At 34.1% G+C, this 22,959-nt stretch overlaps 2 protein-coding genes across 2 annotated transcripts in view; both read right to left on the bottom strand.

Moving 5' to 3' along the window:
- LOC117341670 (acid-sensing ion channel 4-A-like) overlaps positions 1–17,307 on the bottom strand; it is a 29,822-nt gene extending 12,515 nt beyond the window's left edge. The window contains exon 1 of the mRNA XM_033903539.1: positions 17,243–17,307. Within this exon, the coding sequence (XP_033759430.1) occupies positions 17,243–17,287 (45 nt within the window). The 5' untranslated portion in view covers positions 17,288–17,307. The remainder of the gene's footprint in view (positions 1–17,242) is intronic.
- Positions 17,308–22,093: 4,786 nt separating this feature from the next.
- Positions 22,094–22,435, bottom strand: LOC117342619 (acid-sensing ion channel 5-like). The gene has a single exon (XM_033904817.1). The coding sequence runs from the start codon at positions 22,433–22,435 to the stop codon at positions 22,094–22,096; it is 342 nt and encodes a 113-aa protein (XP_033760708.1).
- Positions 22,436–22,959: the final 524 nt, after the last annotated feature.

Genomic DNA, 22,959 nt, shown 5'->3' with positions numbered 1-22,959 from the left:
TAAAGATAATTATTACAAAGTTAATATCTTAGTTAATGTATTGCATGTGTCCAGATTATATTTCGTGTTAGCATAACTAGTGTGATTCGCTAGTTATCTCCCTTGATTGTATCTTGCAATGTATGTGCTTTGTGTAATTTTAGTCTTTTATGTTTGTTACAGAGTGTAGGTGTTTTAACCTACTGAACTTGTCAAAATAAAGAACTCACGACAAACAAATCATGTCCAAGTGGTTATTTGATATCCCCGGTTACATGAATATATACTAGGATAATGGACACACTGAATACATACCGGGATAATGAACATACTGAATACATACCGGGATAATGAACATACTGAATACATACCGGGATAATGAACATACTGAATACATACCGGGATAATGGACACACTGAATATATACTAGGATAATGGACACACTGAATACATACCGGGATACTGAACACACTGAATACATACCGGGATAATGGACACACTGAATATATACTAGGATAATGGACACACTGAATACATACCGGGATAATGAACAAACTGAATACATACCGGGATAATGAACATACTGAATACATACCGGGATAATGAACATACTGAATACATACCGGGATAATGGACACACTGAATATATACTAGGATAATGGACACACTGAATACATACCGGGATACTGAACACACTGAATACATACCGGGATAATGGACACACTGAATATATACTAGGATAATGGACACACAGAATACGTACCGGGATAATGAACACACTGAATACATACCGTGATAATGAACACACAGAATTCATACCGGGATTATGAATACACTGAATACATACCGGGATAATGAACACACTGAACACATACTGGGATAGTGAACACATCGAATTAATACATAGATGTTAACAATCTGATTAAAATACGTGTCATCTTTACATTTACGTTATGACGGTAGCCAGTTAGGATTTATGTTCAAATGACCTTTCAAGGAACCAATAACTCAACTGATTAAACTTTTCCAGAACCTGCCTTCGCTTGGCAACCTCAGTGTGGTCCTTTTGAAAAGATAGTATCTGACTGTCAGCCAAACTAATATGTCTGTACCCATCGCGCCATCAAGTCATATTGATCCGCCGTGTAAGTTTTGATATATGTCAGGCATTAACTTTGATTATAGGAGTATTAAATCTACCCCGGACTTCGTCCTCACTCGATATTTTTTGTAGATTAATAAACCATTATCGACCGTATCAAAAAAACAACTAAAATCGTATAGTATGGCAAGCATTGATGTCAATCAAACATAACCTCTTCATAACGTAGTGAGAGATATGAAGACACTATGGGTTTTTTTTCTCTCCCAGAATGCCTCATTCAAGATGGCTGCCAATTGGGTAGCCATCTTGAAATGAGGCATTCTGGGAGAGAAAAAAAACCCATAGATGTCATCAATTCTCGCCCCTGTATCTTGGTTTTCAAAAGCAGAAGTGACATACCTTTCTTTGTATTTTCTTGAGATTTTATCTTTTTAGATTCTTTTAGACATCTTCTTCTTTCAATATCTGTTGTTGATGATTCATGGCTAGCCGGGTTGGTTTTCGTGACGTTATGGACTTTCGGCATGCTAGTATAGTATGTAAATGGCTAGCCGGGTTGGTTTTCACGACGTTATTGACTTTCGGCATGCTAGTATAGTATGTAAATGGCTAGCCGGGTTGGTTTTCATGACGTTATTGACTTTCGGTATGTTAGTATAGCATGTAAATGGCTAGCCGGGTTGGTTTCCATGACGTTATTGACTTTCGGCATGCTAGTATAGCATGTAAATGGCTAGCCGGGTTGGATTTCACGACGTTATTGACTTTCGGCATGTTAGTATAGTATGTAAATGGCTAGCCGGGTTGGTTTTCACGACGTTATTGACTTTCGGCATGCTAGTATAGCATGTAGATGGCTATCCGGGTTGGTTTTCACGACGTTATTGACTTTCGGCATGCTAGTATAGTATGAAGATGGCTAGCCGGGTTGGTTTTCACGACGTTATTGACTTTCGGCATGCTAGTATAGTATGTAAATGGCTAGCCGGGTTGGTTTTCACGACGTTATTGGCTTTCGGTATGCTAGTATAGTATGTAGATGGCTAGCCGGGTTGGTTTTCACGACGTTATTGACTTTCGGCATGCTAGTATAGTATGTAGATGGCTAGCAGGGTTGGTTTTCACGACGTTATTGACTTTCGGCATGCTAGTATAGTATGTAAATGGCTAGCCGGGTTGGTTTTCACGACGTTATTGGCTTTCGGCATGCTAGTATAGTATGTAGATGGCTAGCCGGGTAGGTTTTCACGACGTTATTGACTTTCGGCATGCTAGTATAGTATGTAGATGGCTAGCCGGGTTGGTTTTCACGACGTTATTGACTTTCGGCATGCCAGTATAGTATGTAAATGGCTAGCCGGGTTGGTTTTCACGACGTTATTGGCTTTCGGCATGCTAGTATAGTATGTAGATGGCTAGTCGGGTTGGTTTTCACGACGTTATTGACTTTCGGCATGCTAGTGTAGTATGTAGATGGCTAGCCGGGTTGGTTTTCATGACGTTATTTGTCAGTTTTGTCATGATTTTGTCATTATTTTGTCATGTTTTGTCATATTTTGTCATGATTTTGTCATGTTTTGTCATGATTTTAACATTTTTGTCATGATTTTGTCATGTTTTGTCATGTTTTGTCATTATTTTGTCATTTTTGTCATATTTTGTCATTATTTGTCATGATATTGTCATGTTTTGTCATGTTTTGTCATCATTTTGTCATGTTTTGTCATGTTTTGTCATGATATTGTCATTTTTCTCATGATTTTGTCATGTTTTGTCATGATTTTGTCATGATTTTGTCCTAATTTTGTCCTTTTTGTCTTCATTTTGTCCTAATTTTGTCATTTTTGTCCTGATTTTGTCATTTTTGTCCTCATTTTGTCCTTTTTGTCCTTATTTGTCCTCATTTTGTCCTCATTTTGTCCTTTTTGTCCACATTTTGTCCACATTTTGTCCTTTTTGTCCTCATTTTGTCCCCATTTTGTCCTTATTTTGTCCTCATTTTGTCCTTTTTGTCCTCATTTTTTCCTAATTTTGTCCATTTTGTCCTCATTTTGTCCTTTTTGTCCTCATTTTGTCCTCATTTTGTCCTTTTTGTCCTTATTTTGTCCTTATTTTGTCCTCATTTTGTCATTTTTGTCATGTTTTGTCCTCATTTTTGTCATGTTTTGTCATGATTTTTCATTTTTGTCATGATTTTGTCCTCATTTTGTCATTTTTGTCATGTTTTGTCCTCATTTTGTCATTTTTGTCATGTTTTGTCATGATTTTTCATTTTTGTCATGATTTTGTCATGATTTTGTCATTTTTGTCATGATTTTGTCATGATTTGTCATGGTTTTGTCATGCTTTGTCATGATTTTGTCATGTTTTGTCATGATTTTGTCATGTTTTGTCATGATTTTGTCATTATTTGTCATGATTTTGTTATTTTTGTCATGATTTGTCATGCTAATTTAGCATGCTAACGTGCTGTTTTAACGTGTTGATTCGGTGTTTTAGCATGCTAACGTGTTATTTTAACGTGTTGACTTGGTGTTTTAGCATGCTAACGTGTTGTTTTAACGTGTTGATTTGGTGTTTTAGCATGCTAACGTGTTGATTTGGTGTTTTAGCATGCTGACGTGTTGTTTTAAGGTGTTGATTTGGTGTTTTAGCATGCTAACGTGTTGTTTTAACGTGTTGATTTGGTGTTTTAGCATGCTAACGTGTTGTTTTAACGTGTTGATTTGGTGTTTTAGCATGCTAACGTGTTTTTTTAACGTGTTGATTTGGTGTTTTAGTATGCAAACGTGTTGTTTTAACGTGTTGATTTGGTGTTTTAGCATGCTTACGTGTTATTTTAACGTGTTGATTTGGTGTTTTAGCATGCTAACGTGTTGATTTGGTGTTTTAGCATGCTAACGTGCTGTTTTAACGTGTTGATTCGGTGTTTTAGCATGCTAACGTGTTATTTTAACGTGTTGACTTGGTGTTTTAGCATGCTAACGTGTTTTTTAACGTGTTGATTTGGTGTTTTAGCATGCTAACGTGTTGATTTGGTGTTTTAGCATGCTAACGTGTTGTTTTAACGTGTTGATTTGGTGTTTTAGCATGCTAACGTGTTGTTTTAACGTGTTGATTTGGTGTTTTAGCATGCTAACGTGTTGTTTTAACGTGTTGATTTGGTGTTTTAGCATGCTAACGTGTTGTTTTAACGTGTTGATTTGGTGTTTTAGCATGCTAACGTGTTGATTTGGTGTTTTAGCATGCTGACGTGTTGTTTTAAGGTGTTGATTTGGTGTTTTAGCATGCTAACGTGTTGTTTTAACGTGTTGATTTGGTGTTTTAGCATGCTAACGTGTTGTTTTAACGTGTTGATTTGGTGTTTTAGCATGCTAACGTGTTTTTTTAACGTGTTGATTTGGTGTTTTAGTATGCAAACGTGTTGTTTTAACGTGTTGATTTGGTGTTTTAGCATGCTTACGTGTTATTTTAACGTGTTGATTTGGTGTTTTAGCATGCTAACGTGTTGATTTGGTGTTTTAGCATGCTAACGTGCTGTTTTTAACGTGTTGATTCGGTGTTTTAGCATGCTAACGTGTTACGTGATTATTTTAAGCGGTGTTACTGGTGTTTTAGCATGCTAACGTGTTGGTTTTAACGTGGTTGATGTGGTGTTTTAGGCATGCTATAACTTGGTGAGTTGGTGTTTTAGACATGCTAACGTGTTGTTTTAACTGTTGATGTTGGTGTTTTAGCAGCTAAGTGTTGTTTTAAACGTGTTTGATTTGGTGTTTTAAAAGCATGCTAACGATGTTTTTTAACGGATGTTGATTTGGTGTTTTAGTATGCAAACGTGTTGTTTTAACGTGTTGATTTGGTGTTTTAGCATGCTAACGTGTTGTTTTAACGTGTTGATTTGGTGTTTTAGCATGCTAAGGTAGCACACCACAGTAAGACAGCCTGGCCATGGGCAATTTTTTTGTTAAGCAAATAACTCCTGTATTATGATATGTATAAAAAATGAAAAAATAAATGTACACTATAATTGGTATATCCAGTATGAAGTAGTACATACAGGCTTCACATTTATTAAAACAAAAATCAATAAATTGGTTCCGGATTTTAAATATCCGGATTTTCCGAACGTGTGTTTACACAGGAAATTTAGTTTCGCCTACAGCGCAAAATGGAAGCCCACAGAAAAGGTAAGATAGCGGAAAAACTTAATTTACAACATATGTCCAAACAAGATTAATTCTGTCTTTGGGATAGAGATATTTAACTTTAAATAGGTTTCAGAAAAAAAATTGTGTAGAGAATTGTGCCATTTTGGGTCAAATATCATAATATTTTGCAATTTTTGAGAATTTTTTAAGCTGTTACCATGGTATTCACAGCTCTAAAAATCACAGAAAATATCAGTTTACTTATCCTTCAGAGCTCTATTAAAATTGCAAATGTTGTACAGATTTCAAATATATATACTTTATTAGAGGTTATATGTAAGGTTAACTGGCAATGTTTACATATCTAAAGCATGTGCCATATTTTTCAGAATTTGGCATTTTTACTGTACACTGCTACCTTATAAGGGCTGAAAAATGTTATTTTTTGGAAATTGTGCTTAATTATGCTTGATTAAGCTTCATTTTAGTTCATTATTGCTCAAAAATGCATAAAAACAATTTAAAACTTGTTTATTATCTGGCTTGTCATATTAGAGGAATCAAGGGAGGTAACTCGCATATTTACCCATTTTAAGGGTGGGTTAATTAAGCATAATGTTAATGAGTCAGTGTAAATTGAAAAGATATTCTATGTTTTATAACAAACCCAAAATAACTTATTGGGTATCTAACAAACCATATAGACTGAATTCTGGTTTGTTTTACCTGATTTATTACCCCGTATCCATGGAAACTATTACAGTAAGTGTTATTTTTTGAAATATTTGGTGAAACCATTATTTTCAATTTATTTATACATTGGTAAGCATGTAATTTCAATTGATGGAGTGTACGGTTGATACAATATTGTCAATTATTGTCACTTCCTTCGGTAAAGCAGAAAAAAATAGCATTTTCCGCATAAAATGGGATCAGCGGACACTTTCATATGATCATTGGTACATATCTGAATTACCGGGGTGGAAACAGATGACTGTGATGTCATAGGCATGACATTTTGAAATCTTGGATGTCATGTCATGATTTATCAGTTAGAATATTGCATGTGTTGCTAAGCTGAGGTTTGGAAAGGAATTTGGTTATTTATTATGACACCATTGAGTATTTATGACGTCATAGATACCATCTGATGACATCATAGTTACTGATGACGTCATGGTAACTATGACGTCATATTACAAGGCAAAATTTGATAGTTGTATAGTATTTTTTGCTTGATTACATGCACAGAGACTCAAAGTACCACATTCAACTCAAAACACAACTTTATTCAAGAGATATACAGAATTATGGGAGTTTTCATCTTTAAAATTACCTCCCCTTATTACTGGATTGGGAGAAAAAGTTGTCAAAATACACCTCTCAGGGAAATCAGCAATACTCGGTGATGATTAAAGATACACAGAAACCCGATATGTCATTTTGTTCGTCGGAACATATTCTAGACATTCATGGGGTTTTTAGTAAAATTAGAATTAACAAAAGTGATGTATAAGGTAGCACACCACAGTAAGACAGCCTGGCCATGGGCAATTTTTTTGTTAAGCAAATAACTCCTGTATTATGATATGTATAAAAAATGAAAAAATAAATGTACACTATAATTGGTATATCCAGTATGAAGTAGTACATACAGGCTTCACATTTATTAAAACAAAAATCAATAAATTGGTTCCGGATTTTAAATATCCGGATTTTCCGAACGTGTGTTTACACAGGAAATTTAGTTTCGCCTACAGCGCAAAATGGAAGCCCACAGAAAAGGTAAGATAGCGGAAAAACTTAATTTACAACATATGTCCAAACAAGATTAATTCTGTCTTTGGGATAGAGATATTTAACTTTAAATAGGTTTCAGAAAAAAAATTGTGTAGAGAATTGTGCCATTTTGGGTCAAATATCATAATATTTTGCAATTTTTGAGAATTTTTTAAGCTGTTACCATGGTATTCACAGCTCTAAAAATCACAGAAAATATCAGTTTACTTATCCTTCAGAGCTCTATTAAAATTGCAAATGTTGTACAGATTTCAAATATATATACTTTATTAGAGGTTATATGTAAGGTTAACTGGCAATGTTTACATATCTAAAGCATGTGCCATATTTTTCAGAATTTGGCATTTTTACTGTACACTGCTACCTAACGTGTTGATTTGGTGTTTTAGCATGCTAACGTGCTGTTTTAACGTGTTGATTCGGTGTTTTAGCATGCTAACGTGTTATTTTAACGTGTTGACTTGGTGTTTTAGCATGCTAACGTGTCGTTTTAACGTGTTGATTTGGTGTTTTAGCATGCTAACGTGTTGATTGGTGTTTTAGCATGACTAACGTGCTGTTTTTAACGCTGTTGATTCGGTGTTTTAGCATGCTAAACGTGTTATTTTTAACGTGTTGACTTGGTTGTTTTAGCATGCTTAACGCTGTTGTTTTAACGTGTTGATTTGGTGTTTTAGCATGGCTAACGTGTTTGATTTGGTGTTTTAGCATGCTTAACGTGTGTTTTAACGTGTTGATTTGGTTATGTTTTAGCATGCCTAACGGTCCGTTGTTTTTAACGTGTTGATTTGGTGTTTTTAGCATGCTAAGCGTGTTGTTTTTAACGTGTGATTTGGTGTTCTAAGCATGCTAACGTGTTTTTTTAACGTGTTGATTTTGGTGTTTTAGTATGCAAACGTGTTGTTTTAACGTGTTGATTTGGTGTTTTTAGCATGCTAACGTGTTGTTTTTAACGTGTTGTGATTGGTGTTTTTAGCATGCTCTAACGTGTGATTTGGTGTTTTAGCATGCTAACGTGTTGTTTTAACGTGTTGATTTGGTGTTTTAGCATGCTAACGTGTTGTTTTAACGTGTTGATTTGGTGTTTTAGCATGCTAACGTGTTTTTTTAGCGTGTTGATTTGGTGTTTTAGCATGCTAACGTGTTGTTTTAACGTGTTGATTTGGTGTTTTAGCATGCTAACGTGTTGTTTTGACGTGTTGATTTGGTGTTTTAGCATGCTAACGTGTTGTTTTAACGTGTTGATTTGGTGTTTTAGCATGCTTACGTGTTGTTTTAACGTGTTGATTTGGTGTTTTAGCATGCTAACATGCTGTTTTAACATGTTAGTTTGACACTTTTTAGCTTTTATGTGTAAAAAGTTTGAAAATAGGCAAAAAAATGACTAAATTATGCAAAAAAATGAACAAAAAAATAGTAAGAATATATAGTGAAACTTGCAAATTTTGTGTTGAAAAAAGATTAAGGAAGAAAAATTCAAAACTTTGTTAAGAATTCTGCAAAAAATGGTTAAGAATTCTACAAAAATGACTAAAACATGCAAAAAAATGAACAAAAAAATAGTAAGAATATATAGTGAAACTTGCAAATTTTGTGTTGAAAAAAGATTAAGCAAGAAAAATTCAAAACTCTGTTAAGAATTCTGCAAAAATGACTTAAACATGCAAAAAAATGAACAAAAAAATAGTAAGAATATATAGTGAAATTTGCAAATTTTGTGTTGAAAAAACTAAACAAGAAAAATGCAAAATTTGATTAAAAATTCTGCAAAAACTGGTTAAGAAATCTGCAAAAACTGGTTAAGAAATCTGCAAAAAATGACTAAAATATGCAAAAAAATGAACAAAAAAATAGTAAGAATATATAGTGAAACTTGCAAATTTTGTGTTAAAAAAATAAACCAAAAAAATGCAAAATTTGATTAAAAATTCTGCAAAAAATGGTTAAGAAATCTGCAAAAAAAGGGTTAAGAATTCTGCAAAAAATGACTGAAATATGCAAAAACAAAAAAGTATAAACAGAATTTTTTAAATTTCATCACTACCTCTTCACCATTAGTTTGTCTATATATAAATCTAAAACACCCGTATATCCTTTCTTACTATACCATAGGTATCAATTTATCCCCAATACATACATTCTATTTACAGGTTTTCTGGGATTTGGATTAACTTTACCTCCTCTGTCATACTCACATGCCTAAATATCATTATTGACTTTTTTCTTCTTTTTGTAGGTGGCATCTGAACATGAATCTGATGAATTATCACAATACTCTCCTAGAATGCCAATCTTATCACCAGCATCACCCACCATGCCAACTTCACCACCATCCAGACCATCAAACCAAGCACTGATGAACTCCCCTAGAATGCCAGTCTGATCACCAGTGTCACCTATAATGCCAATATTATCACCAATATCACCTATCATGCAATATTATCACCTGCCAGACCAGCAAACCCTTCATTGATGAACTCACCTAGAATGCCAGTCTTATCACCAGTATTACTTAACATGCCAATATCATCACCAATTAGGCTAACTTCAAACACTTCACAAATTGCTGGAACATCTAACACTTTTGGAGAAGATGGTGATGATGATAATGATGATGAGAATGTGAGTAAATTTTTGAACTCTATATTGTCCTTTTTAGTTCATTTTCAGAAAAGTATATATGATGAACTTGTTAGTATTGTTCATTTTCAGAAAAATATATAATGAACTTGTCATATAATGTGAAAAAAATGTTAAAACATTTTTTTAAAAAGGACATGCATTATTTTTAAGCATTTGTTTGTATATTTCATTAAAAAAGTTTGCTACATTTTGAATAATTACTGCTATGAGATCATCAAGATCCTAAAAACAAAAATTTGAGATCATTAAGATCCTAAAAACAAAATTTGACACATTCATGAAATACTTACTGAGATCAGTCTATCTAAATCCTAATGAAAAAAATCATTGTTGATGTATCTATATAAAAACATAATTGATAAATAAAAAACAAATATATGATTGCTGTTCTAGATTCCAGAGGGAGGATTGTGGAAAAAGGGGGGGGAAAAATGTTTTAACATTTTTTTTTACATTATATGACAAGTTCATTATATATTTTTCTGAAAATGAACAATACTAACAAGTTCATCATATATACTTTTCTGAAAATGAACTAAAAAGGACAATATAGAGTTCAAAAATTTACTCACATTCTCATCATCATTATCATCATCACCATCTTCTCCAAAAGTGTTAGATGTTCCAGCAATTTGTGAAGTGTTTGAAGTTAGCCTAATTGGTGATGATATTGGCATGTTAAGTAATACTGGTGATAAGACTGGCATTCTAGGTGAGTTCATCAATGAAGGGTTTGCTGGTCTGGCAGGTGATAATATTGCATGATAGGTGATATTGGTGATAATATTGGCATTATAGGTGACACTGGTGATCAGACTGGCATTCTAGGGGAGTTCATCAGTGCTTGGTTTGATGGTCTGGATGGTGGTGAAGTTGGCATGGTGGGTGATGCTGGTGATAAGATTGGCATTCTAGGAGAGTATTGTGATAATTCATCAGATTCATGTTCAGATGCCACCTACAAAAAGAAGAAAAAAGTCAATAATGATATTTAGGCATGTGAGTATGACAGAGGAGGTAAAGTTAATCCAAATCCCAGAAAACCTGTAAATAGAATGTATGTATTGGGGATAAATTGATACCTATGGTATAGTAAGAAAAGGATATACAGGTGTTTTAGATTTATATATAGACAAACTAATGGTGAAGAGGTAGTGATGAAATTTAAAAAATTCTGTTTATACTTTTTTGTTTTTGCATATTTCAGTCATTTTTTGCAGAATTCTTAACCCTTTTTTTTGCAGATTTCTTAACCATTTTTTGCAGAATTTTTAATCAAATTTTGCATTTTTTTGGTTTATTTTTTTAACACAAAATTTGCAAGTTTCACTATATATTCTTACTATTTTTTTGTTCATTTTTTTGCATATTTTAGTCATTTTTTGCAGATTTCTTAACCAGTTTTTGCAGATTTCTTAACCAGTTTTTGCAGAATTTTTAATCAAATTTTGCATTTTTCTTGTTTAGTTTTTTTCAACACAAAATTTGCAAATTTCACTATATATTCTTACTATTTTTTTGTTCATTTTTTTGCATGTTTAAGTCATTTTTGCAGAATTCTTAACAGAGTTTTGAATTTTTCTTGCTTAATCTTTTTTCAACACAAAATTTGCAAGTTTCACTATATATTCTTACTATTTTTTTGTTCATTTTTTTGCATGTTTTAGTCATTTTTGTAGAATTCTTAACCATTTTTTGCAGAATTCTTAACAAAGTTTTGAATTTTTCTTCCTTAATCTTTTTTCAACACAAAATTTGCAAGTTTCACTATATATTCTTACTATTTTTTTGTTCATTTTTTTGCATAATTTAGTCATTTTTTTGCCTATTTTCAAACTTTTTACACATAAAAGCTAAAAAGTGTCAAACTAACATGTTAAAACAGCATGTTAGCATGCTAAAACACCAAATCAACACGTTAAAAGAACACGTTAGCATGCTAAAACACCAAATAAACACGTTAAAACAACACGTTAGCATGCTAAAACACCAAATCAACACGTTAAAACAACACGTTAGCATGCTAAAACACCAAATCAACACGTTAAAACAACAAGTTAGCATGCTAAAACACCAAATCAACACGTTAAAACAACACGTTAGCATGCTAAAACACCAAATCAACACGTTAAAACAACAAGTTAGCATGCTAAAACACCAAATCAACACGTTAAAACAACACGTTAGCATGCTAAAACACCAAATCAACACGTTAAAACAACACGTTAGCATGCTAAAACACCAAATCAACACGTTAAAACAACACGTTAGCATGCTTAAACACCAAATCAACACGTTAAAACAACACGTTAGCATGTTAAAACACCAAATCAACACGTTAGCATGCTAAAACACCAAATCAACACGTTAAAACAACACGTTAGCATGCTAAAACACCAAATCAACACGTTAAAATAACACGTTAGCATGCTAAAACACCGAATCAACACGTTAAAACAGCACGTTAGCATGCTAAATTAGCATGACAAGGCATGACAAAAATAACAAAACCATGACAAATAATGACAAAATCATGACAAAAATGACAAAATCATGACAAAAATAACAAAATCATGACAAAACATGACAAAATCATTACAGAACATGACAAAATCATGACAAAACATGACAAAACCATGACAAATCATGACAAAATCATGAAAAAAATGACAAAATCAGGACAAAATCATGACAAAAATGAAAAATCATGACAAAACATGACAAAAATGACAAAATGAGGACAAAATCAGGACAAAAATGACAAAATGAGGACAAAATCATGACAAAAATGACAAAATAATGACAAAATAATGACAAAACATGACAAAATCATGACAAAACATGACAAAATCATGACAAAACATGACAAAATCATGACAAAACATGACAAAACATGACAAAATCATGACAAAACATGACAAAACATGACAAAATAATGACAAAACATGACAAAACATGACAATATCATGACAAATAATGACGAAATATGACGAAAATGACAAAATAATGACAAAACCTAACAAAACATGACAAAATCATGACAAAAATGTTATAATCATGACAAAACATGACAAAATCATGACAAAACATGACAAAACATGACAAAATAATGACAAAATCATTAAAAAACTGACAAATAACGTCATGAAAACCAACCCGGCTAGCCATCTACATACTATACTGGCATGCCGAAAGTCAATAACGTCGTGAAAACCAACCCTGCTAGCCATCTACATACTATACTAGCATGCCGAAAGTCAATAACGTCGTGAAAACCAACCCGGCTAGCCATCTACATACTATACTAGCATACCGAAAGCCAATAACGTCGTGAAAACCAACCCGGCTAGCCATTTACATACTATACTAGCATACCGAAAGCCAATAACGTCATGAAAACCAAAATGAGGACAAAACATGACAAAAATGACAAAATGAGGACAAAATCATGACAAAAATGAAAAATCATGACAAAACATGACAAAAATGACAAAATGAGGACAAAATTAGGACAAAATGAGGACAAAATAAGGACAAAATAAGGACAAAAAGGACAAAATTAGGACAAAATTAGGATAAAAAGGACAAAATGAGGACAAAAAGAGGACAAAAAGGACAAAATGAGGACAAAATGAGGAAAAAAAGGACAAAATGAGGACAAAATAAGGACAAAATGAGGACAAAATGAGGACAAAAAGGACAAAATGAGGACAAAAAGAGGACAAAATGAGGACAAAATAAGGACAAAAAGGACAAAATGAGGACAAAAATAACAAAATCAGGACAAAAATGACAAAATGAGGACAAAATGAGGACCAAATGAAGACAAAAAGGACAAAAATTTGGACAAAATCATGACAAAATCATGACAAAAATGACAAAATCATGACAAATAATGACAAAATAATGACAAAATGACAAAATCATGACAAATAATGACAAAATAATGACAAAAATGACAAAATCATGACAAAATAATGACAAAACATGACAAAATCATGACAAATAATGACAAAATAATGACAAAAATGACAAAATCATGACAAAATAATGACAAAACATGACAAAATCATGACAAAACATGTCAAAATCATGACAAAACATGACAAAACATGACAAAATAATGACAAAACATGACAAAACATGACAATATCATGACAAATAATGACGAAATATGACGAAAATGACAAAATAATGACAAAACCTGACAAAACATGACAAAATCATGACAGAAATGTTAAAATCATGACAAAACATGACAAAATCATGACAAAACATGACAAAACATGACAAAATAATGATAAAATCATGACAAAACTGACAAATAACGTCATGAAAACCAACCCGGCTAGCCATCTACATACTATACTGGCATGCCGAAAGTCAATAACGTCGTGAAAATCAACCCTGCTAGCCATCTACATACTATACTAGCATGCCGAAAGTCAATAACGTCGTGAAAACCAACCCGGCTAGCCATCTACATACTATACTAGCATACCGAAAGCCAATAACGTCGTGAAAACCAACCCGGCTAGCCATTTACATACTATACTAGCATACCGAAAGCCAATAACGTCATGAAAACCAAAATGAGGACAAAACATGACAAAAATGACAAAATGAGGACAAAATCATGACAAAAATGAAAAATCATGACAAAACATGACAAAAATGACAAAATGAGGACAAAACATGACAAAAATGACAAAATGAGGACAAAATGAGGACAAAATAAGGACAAAATAAGGACAAAAAGGACAAAAAGGACAAAATGAGGACAAAATTAGGATAAAAAGGACAAAATGAGGACAAAAAGGACAAAATGAGGACAAAATTAGGAAAAAATGAGGAAAAAAAGGACAAAATGAGGACAAAATTAGGAAAAAATGAGGAAAAAATGAGGACAAAAGGACAAAATTAGGACAAAATGAGGACAAAAAGAGGACAAAATTAGGACAAAATGAGGACAAAAACATGACAAAATCATGACAAAACATGACAAAAAACATGACAAAATCATGACAAAACATGACAAAACATGACAAAATAATGACAAAACATGACAAAACATGACAATATCATGACAAATAATGACAAAATATGACGAAAATGACAAAATAATGACAAAACCTGACAAAACATGACAAAATCATGACAAAAATGTTAAAATCATGACAAAACATGACAAAACATGACAAAATCATGACAAAACATGACAAAATAATGACAAAATCATGACAAAACTGACAAATAACGTCATAAAAACCAACCCGGCTAGCCATCTACATACTACACTAGCATGCCGAAAGTCAATAACGTCGTGAAAACCAACCCGACTAGCCATCTACATACTATACTAGCATGCCGAAAGCCAATAACGTCGTGAAAACCAACCCGGCTAGCCATCTACATACTACACTAGCATGCCGAAAGTCAATAACGTCGTGAAAACCAACCCGACTAGCCATCTACATACTATACTAGCATGCCGAAAGTCAATAACGTCGTGAAAACCAACCCGGCTAGCCATCTACATACTATACTAGCATACCGAAAGCCAATAACGTCATGAAAACCAACCCGGCTAGCCATTTACATACTATACTGGCATGCCGAAAGTCAATAACGTCGTGAAAACCAAACCGGCTAGCCATCTACATACTATACTAGCATGCCGAAAGTCAATAACGTCGTGAAAACCAACCCGGCTAGCCATCTACATACTATACTAGCATACCGAAAGCCAATAACGTCGTGAAAACCAACCCGGCTAGCCATTTACATACTATACTAGAATACCGAAAGTCAATAACGTCGTGAAAACCAACCCGGCTAGCCATCTTCATACTATACTAGCATGCCGAAAGTCAATAACGTCGTGAAAACCAACCCGGCTAGCCATCTACATACTATACTAACATACCGAAAGCCAATAACGTCGTGAAAACCAACCCGGCTAGCCATTTACATACTATACTAGAATACCGAAAGTCAATAACGTCGTGAAAACCAACCCGGCTAGCCATCTTCATACTATACTAGCATGCCGAAAGTCAATAACGTCGTGAAAACCAACCCGGCTAGCCATCTGCATACTATTCTCTCATCCCTACCGGTATCATACTGGTCTGTCCAGGTAAATACACCCATGCTTGCTGTGTGTGTATTACCTCGCTTCCGGTGTAGGATAGCCACGCGCGCGCAATGATACAAAAGTAGGTCGCCGGTACTGTAAATCTCTCCATGATTTAAACATTTCAACAATACATTGAATTAAGATATGTAATCAGATAATATTTTTTTTTATTTATGATATAAATTATGTAAAAAAAACACGTACTTTTATTGTTTTTTATTAATAAAACATGGAACTATATTTTCACGCGAAAGGACACACTAGCTTGGCCGACATCAAGTGATTTGGCTTCGCTTGCAATGACAGGGCTGCTGAAACAACGTTAGACTGTGGAAATGAATGGTTTCCTTCGTTTTTAGAACAGCAAACAACGTTTGCATATATGGGGTATGGTAAATCGATTGGCACTGTTCTTTTTTTATTATATGCAGTAGAAAAAAGTTTGGATTGAGAAAAAATGGCGTCTATCTGAGAAAGCTATCGACAGATAGTGCCTATTTTTGCATATTTTAGGTTGGGGAATGAGAAAAAAATACTCAATCATATGTGGTTCATGTAGGATAGGGATATTTCACCCTCTGGGTCACAAAATGTGGTAAAACCCTCGGCGGAGCCTCGGGTTTTACCACATTTTGTAACCCCTCGGGTGGAATATCCCTATCCTACATGACCACATATGATAGAGTCTTATATACTAGCATGCCGAAAGTCAATAACGTCGTGAAAACCAACCCGGCTAGCCATCTACATGCTATACTAGCATGCCGAAAGTCAATAACGTCGTGAAATCCAACCCGGCTAGCCATTTACATGCTATACTAGCATGCCGAAAGTCAATAACGTCGTGAAATCCAACCCGGCTAGCCATTTACATGCTATACTAGCATGCCGAAAGTCAATAACGTCATGGAAACCAACCCGGCTAGCCATTTACATGCTATACTAACATACCGAAAGTCAATAACGTCATGAAAACCAACCCGGCTAGCCTTTTACATACTATACTAGCATGCCGAAAGTCAATAACGTCGTGAAAACCAACCCGGCTAGCCATTTACATACTATACTAGCATGCCGAAAGTCCATAACGTCACGAAAACCAACCCGGCTAGCCATGAATCATCAACAACAGATATTGAAAGAAGAAGATGTCTAAAAGAACCTAAAAAGATAAAATCTCAAGAAAATACAAAGAAAGGTATGTCACTTCTGTTTTTGAAAACCAAGATACAGGGGAGAGAATTGATGACATCTATGGGGTTTTTTTCTCTCCCAGAATGCCTCATTTCAAGATGGCTACCCAATTTGCAGCCATCTTGAATGAGGCATTCTGGGAGAGAAAAAAAAACCATAGTGTCTTCATATCTCCGTAGTGTATAAAGATATGCATTTTAATCAGATAAGGATTTGAACATACTGACTACATACCGCTTGTGTGTACAGCTGACCGTTGCCCCGAATTAATGAATCCATACAATTTCCATAGTTTCCTCCGAGGCGATTGACCTCGATCTGAAAAAAATATAAAAACAGACTCACTTTTAATATATAGACTCACTGTCATCTATATTGTTGATATATTGTGTATTGTGTTGAGTCACTGAGAATATTCTGATTTTTACAAACATTGTATTGTGCTGACTAATTATGAAAACATGTTGTGTTATTACGTCATACATAATTCATTGTCATTATTGAATCTTACGAGAACAAAATGCCATAAATTTACTCTCCTTTTAAGAACACTCCATTTATTAACCAATATCAAAGAAAGATTACCGTTCTTAGCGACATTGTTGTTTCCTGTCGAGAGCTGAGAGTCAATCCGTTAACAGACGGATAGGGCGCGGTCTTAGCTTGGTGGACCACCAGCTTTATGCCGTATGCAGCAGACAGAGACGTGATGTACTCCGACACCTCCAGGTTTAGTATCAAGTGTAGACCTATTGCGTTAAGGCAATGGTATAGGACCATTAACAAATCAAGGGGATATACATACTACAGGGGGATACTTTTATGACATTCAATTGAACTAATTTTTTCCAAGTATGAGGGAACTTACGCATATAAATGGATAACAACATACTAATATATTCAATATAGTTTTATACCAAATATACGTGGTATCGTTATTGTAGCATGCAATGGCCGGCTTTAACATGAAGTCGTTTTTTGCAATAACTTACCGTACAAATGGCCGGCTTTACGTGCTAATAACTTGTCTGAGGAGAGGGTGAAACAGTTGCCGTAATCTAAACTGAGAGTGTGTGTGAAGTAACTGGAAGATAAATATGTTAATGAAACAACCCTACCAAAGATATATAAAATTGCGTAGTAACAAAATGATTTCTGGATTGAATTTGTATATTAATCAAAAATTGACATTTCTTGCTAATATTAAGACTCGTTAAGCATGGATAATATTATTTTGCAATCATATTGAGATAATGATCATGGAATATTTGTCGTATGTTAAACTACCTTTTTAAATATTATCTTGATAATAAAATGTTAGACATTACCTTGAGTTACATCGCCGTTTGTTGAAGGTACAAGATACGAGCATGTCGCTTAGCTGATGACCAAACTCTTGTTTCTGATAACTGATAAATTAATAGGTTTTGAAATAAATATCCTGGAAAAAGCTACACGTACAACGTTTGCATCCTACATTGTTAGCTCAGATGGTTGATTAACGACTCTTCACGGAGGCGTCAAGTGACAAAAGCAATAGATAATACAGGCATCATAATGAAACAATAATGCAAGCTAAACATCTGTCATAACAAGGGCAATGTGCATGTAGGCTTATGAAAGAAATGTAATGAAATTAAGACAATTAAATGTGATCCGGTATGGTAAGCATCCTCTGCTTCATCGACGACACCCGCCATAAAAATCTAGGTCAAATCGACGACACCCGCCATAAAAATCTAGGTCAAATCGACGACACCCGCCATATAAATCTAGGTCAAATCGACGACACCCGCCATACATATCTAGGTCAAATCGACGACACCCGCCATACAAATCTAGGTCAAATCGACGACACCCGCCATACATATCTAGGTCAAATCGACGACACCCGCCATACAAATCTAGGTCAAATCGACGACACCCGCCATATAAATCTAGGTCAAATCGACGACACCTGCCATATCAATCTAGGTCAAATCGACGACACCCGCCATATATTTACATTTGGTGTGGCAATGCCCTTATATATTACTAGTAAATCCCTACCAAAAGCAGCTTCATCTATGAGAGTATAACTGAAGTTGCCCTGACGGTAGAAAGCGGGAAATTTGAATTTTGGAAGATTTTTTTCATATTTTTTTATTTTTGCGATTCATTAATAGAACGTAAATATAAGCGTAGCGCGCACCATTCAGTTTGTCTGTGACACATGTGGCAGTTATACCAGTAGGTCTGCCGCATCTAGGCAGTTTATTGCTTAAATAAATCTAGGTCAAATCGACGACACCCGCCATATAAATCTAGGTCAGATCGACGACACCCGCCATATAAATCTAGGTCAGATCCTGGTGAAACTACAATCTCAAAAGAGAGTGATGGCAACAGATCTATTTGGCGTATCGACTATTATTTCTAAATAACAAAAAGCGATAAAATAAAAACTGACGAGAGAGAATTGAATATCGACTACCTTCGGTCTCGGTGGATATTGTTCAGACCAGGTTCGTAAATCAGGTATAGACCTCACCTGAAGGCCATAATTGAATATCGAATAACTGGAAACGTTAATTTTTAAGTAAGAAAGTTCATAAAAAAAACTATGACATAACCGGTATATACAATAATGTATATTTTTTACTGTCCAAAATAAGTTCTCACTTAGTTATAAATAGTCTCGAGTTATCAGAATACGAGACTTTTAACTACATTGATCTCGTGAGTAGGCGAAGGATGTTAAACACTATATAAGCGCCATCATGTTAAATACTTTTCTGTATAATAACATGGAGTTGTCATGACTGGCGCCAACACTTACTTTGATATTTTCCTGTACTCCGTCTTGAATTTGTCAATCCGCTGTGTCCATTTGTCTTTTGGAACATCTGGATTTTGTAATAACAGATACTCTTCTTGTAGTGGATCTGGATTTTCGAAGTATTCCTCGATTTCGTTCAGGTATTCCTCGTTGTCATAGTTGTAGTTATATTCATAATCATAGTAGTAGTCATCTGTGTTGTTAGATTTGCCTTCTGGCGACAACTCCTAAATTATACATACAAATATATTTGAAAGAAATAACTTACCTGTTGATGTTTCTATGGATGTTGAATGTTCTGCACCCATCAATTTAATATATCACGGAGTGTAGTGAAATATCAATATCATTGTTAGATGCTTTGATTCAGATAAATGCATAAGTAAAATTACAACTAATCTGTATTGCTAAGATACGGATGCTCATAATTATCTTTTCTATATTCAAATCATAGTTATCATACAAAAGAAAATATTCTTTTTAAAACCTTGCCTCGAAATTAGCAGTACTGTCAGCAAAAACAAGTACCAGACCTGGTCAGTGAAAACAATACTGTAAAAGTGGATATTTTCGCGTGTGGAAATTTTCGCTTAGCCAGCTTCCAAAGAGTTCGCGGTGTGGATATTTTCGCGCCGTCAAGATATTTTTGCGCTAACTTGTATCTTTTATATTAAGTATTTTTATGTGTTAATATATTCGCGTGTGGAAATTTTCGCGGAGATTTACTGATAGCGAAATAAGCGAAAATTTCCACACCGCGAATATTTCCACTTTTACAGTATCTTAAAGATAGAACATGGCATAAGAAAAACTACCAAGAAGGGACTCTATATCGCGTATTCACAAACAATAACGTAACACAATGCTAATTCCTTTTGTTTCTACGTTTAATCCACGGAATTCCAATGTATATTCCGTGATGAAATATAGATGTGACGAGTTGAAGCAAACTTGTGGCCATGTAGGAAACTTTTTGACAACAACTCTAGTTTACATAATAAACATTCAAAGTAGTACGTATATGCTTAAAATGGCCTAAATTTCACAGAAAAGAAAATTTGTGAATATCAAATCAGTTTTTTTTTAAATATATGCTGTAATGTGTTCTGAATGTGGGGATGTTTTATATATAGGTTAAACTATTAATTAATGTAGGATACGCATAACTGTACATAGATAACAACCTAACCCTTACTCCTTAGGATATGAATGTCAATAAGTATATCTATGATTGTTCTAGTGATTAAATTAATGTATTACCCATATATCAATTACAGTCATCTGACAATGTTTCACTAGAAAATAAAGAAGATAAAAAAGCGCTATCTTGTTATGTGAACGTATTTAATGGTGACGTCACGTCATTTATGACGACACTGAGTTGTCTTTTTAAAGCCACAGACTTAAAGTCTAAACTACTAAACTGCTATTAAGAGTTTCAGCATGCAGTTTCATAAAACTGGAAAATCAAAACATGTGTTAAGTTTTAAATACAATAGATAAAACTACAGTTTCTGGTTATTAGTTTATGGCTCCGAAATGGCAAATAAGGCAATCAATCAATGGAACTGATTGCATATCTCCAAGATATCTAGAATCCGGATATTCACTTTATTTTTACATGTAATGTCGATTACTTATCTAATATTGAGAAATTCAAAAAGATCATTGAAGTCTGCAGCCCAAGGGAAATCTCAACGTTTACATATGTATATTTCAATGTCCATAGCATAATCTCACTACCCGGCGAGCGTGATGTATTTCAAAATAACAAAACGTAAACTAAACCAGCTGATCGAGTCTATGTCAACAAAAATAACCGACAAAATCCCGATTTCTGTCAAAACATAATAGTTCAAGGTGAAATAAAACAAAATACAGCACTTTATTTAATTAAATAGAACAAGCCAAAACACACGATGAACACCAGTGAACACATTCATTATCGAATGTTATTGACAGATGATAACCATGGTAATCATTATGTAACGACTACCAGGGTACCTATCCCGACGTACTTTAGAATTGAGTGTAGAATGCAAATAACAAATACACATTACAAATAGTATGAACGGAATGAGAACATAATTAGAAATATGTTCCAAACTCTTTCTCGCAATTGAGAGGAAATATGTCTTGTATGTCTTGTGTATAACAAAAAACAACTAATGAAGACACGTTATTTTAAACCTCAGCGAACTCTAAAAATTAAAGCTATCAATGTGCAATGTGCATGGTTGTTCATACACATGAGGAAATGTAACACATCAACGTACCTGTTCTGGTTTCAGGGAATCCTGCAATTTTTGTGGAGTTTCGGGCAGCATGGATTTCTTCAGAGGGTTCATATTACAGAATGACACAGCTGGATACTGAATGGCATTGAACTTGAGGGAGACCGTAGTTTCTATAGGGTATGAGTAGTAATCCTCGAACAGTGCATACATTTGGAGACATAGATAGGCCGAAGTTCCCAAGAACACAACCAACCAAAATACCTTCAGCAACCTGTTTTTGGAAGTCAGTATTTTTGGAATACCATGAACTGATGTATTTTCTCCTAGATCTTTGAGAACATCTTTAAGCGATTCACCATTGTCGTCGGCCATGTTCACCGGTCGGAAAGAGGTCTGCCTGATGATTGAACTCTAAAACCGGGCTGAAAAATAGTTTTGTCAGTGTACATTGACTTGAAGGTGGTTTTGTTTAGGAAAATAACTATGAAAATGAACCATGTGGTAAACACCAAACGCTTCTAAAACGGGATATTACTGATACAGTAGCATAACACAGGATTATACATGTGCATAATTCGCCACTTGCTAGGATACTGTATGTGAAGATAAACAGCTGTAACATTTGAGAACAATTATTGTTCTCACATTTTAATTCTTCTATCCGGATCTTACTTTGAAACATGTATGACAAACTTCTTTTTATCTAAACTAATTAAACGTTTACGTTTCATACATAAAAAACTATGTTTATTATATTTAAGCATTGATGTGAATCTTTCTTAATTTCATTGGGTATAAAAAAAATGTTTGAAAAATACCCCTATGAAACTAGAAAATAATTGACATTGACGCTTTTAATTAATTCTTGAAATTGATTATCAAAATTAAAACATGTT

This window comes from Pecten maximus, chromosome 14, assembly GCF_902652985.1.
Source record: "Pecten maximus chromosome 14, xPecMax1.1, whole genome shotgun sequence".
Classification (NCBI taxonomy): domain Eukaryota; kingdom Metazoa; phylum Mollusca; class Bivalvia; order Pectinida; family Pectinidae; genus Pecten; species Pecten maximus.
Note: the sequence above shows the minus strand (reverse complement) of the source record. Positions and strands in the feature narration are given on the sequence as shown.

What these genes read in the sequence shown, in the direction of transcription:
- LOC117342619 (XM_033904817.1), bottom strand. Translation starts at nt 22,435, where the DNA reads ATGGCCGACGACAATGGTGAATCGCTTAAAGATGTTCTCAAAGATCTA.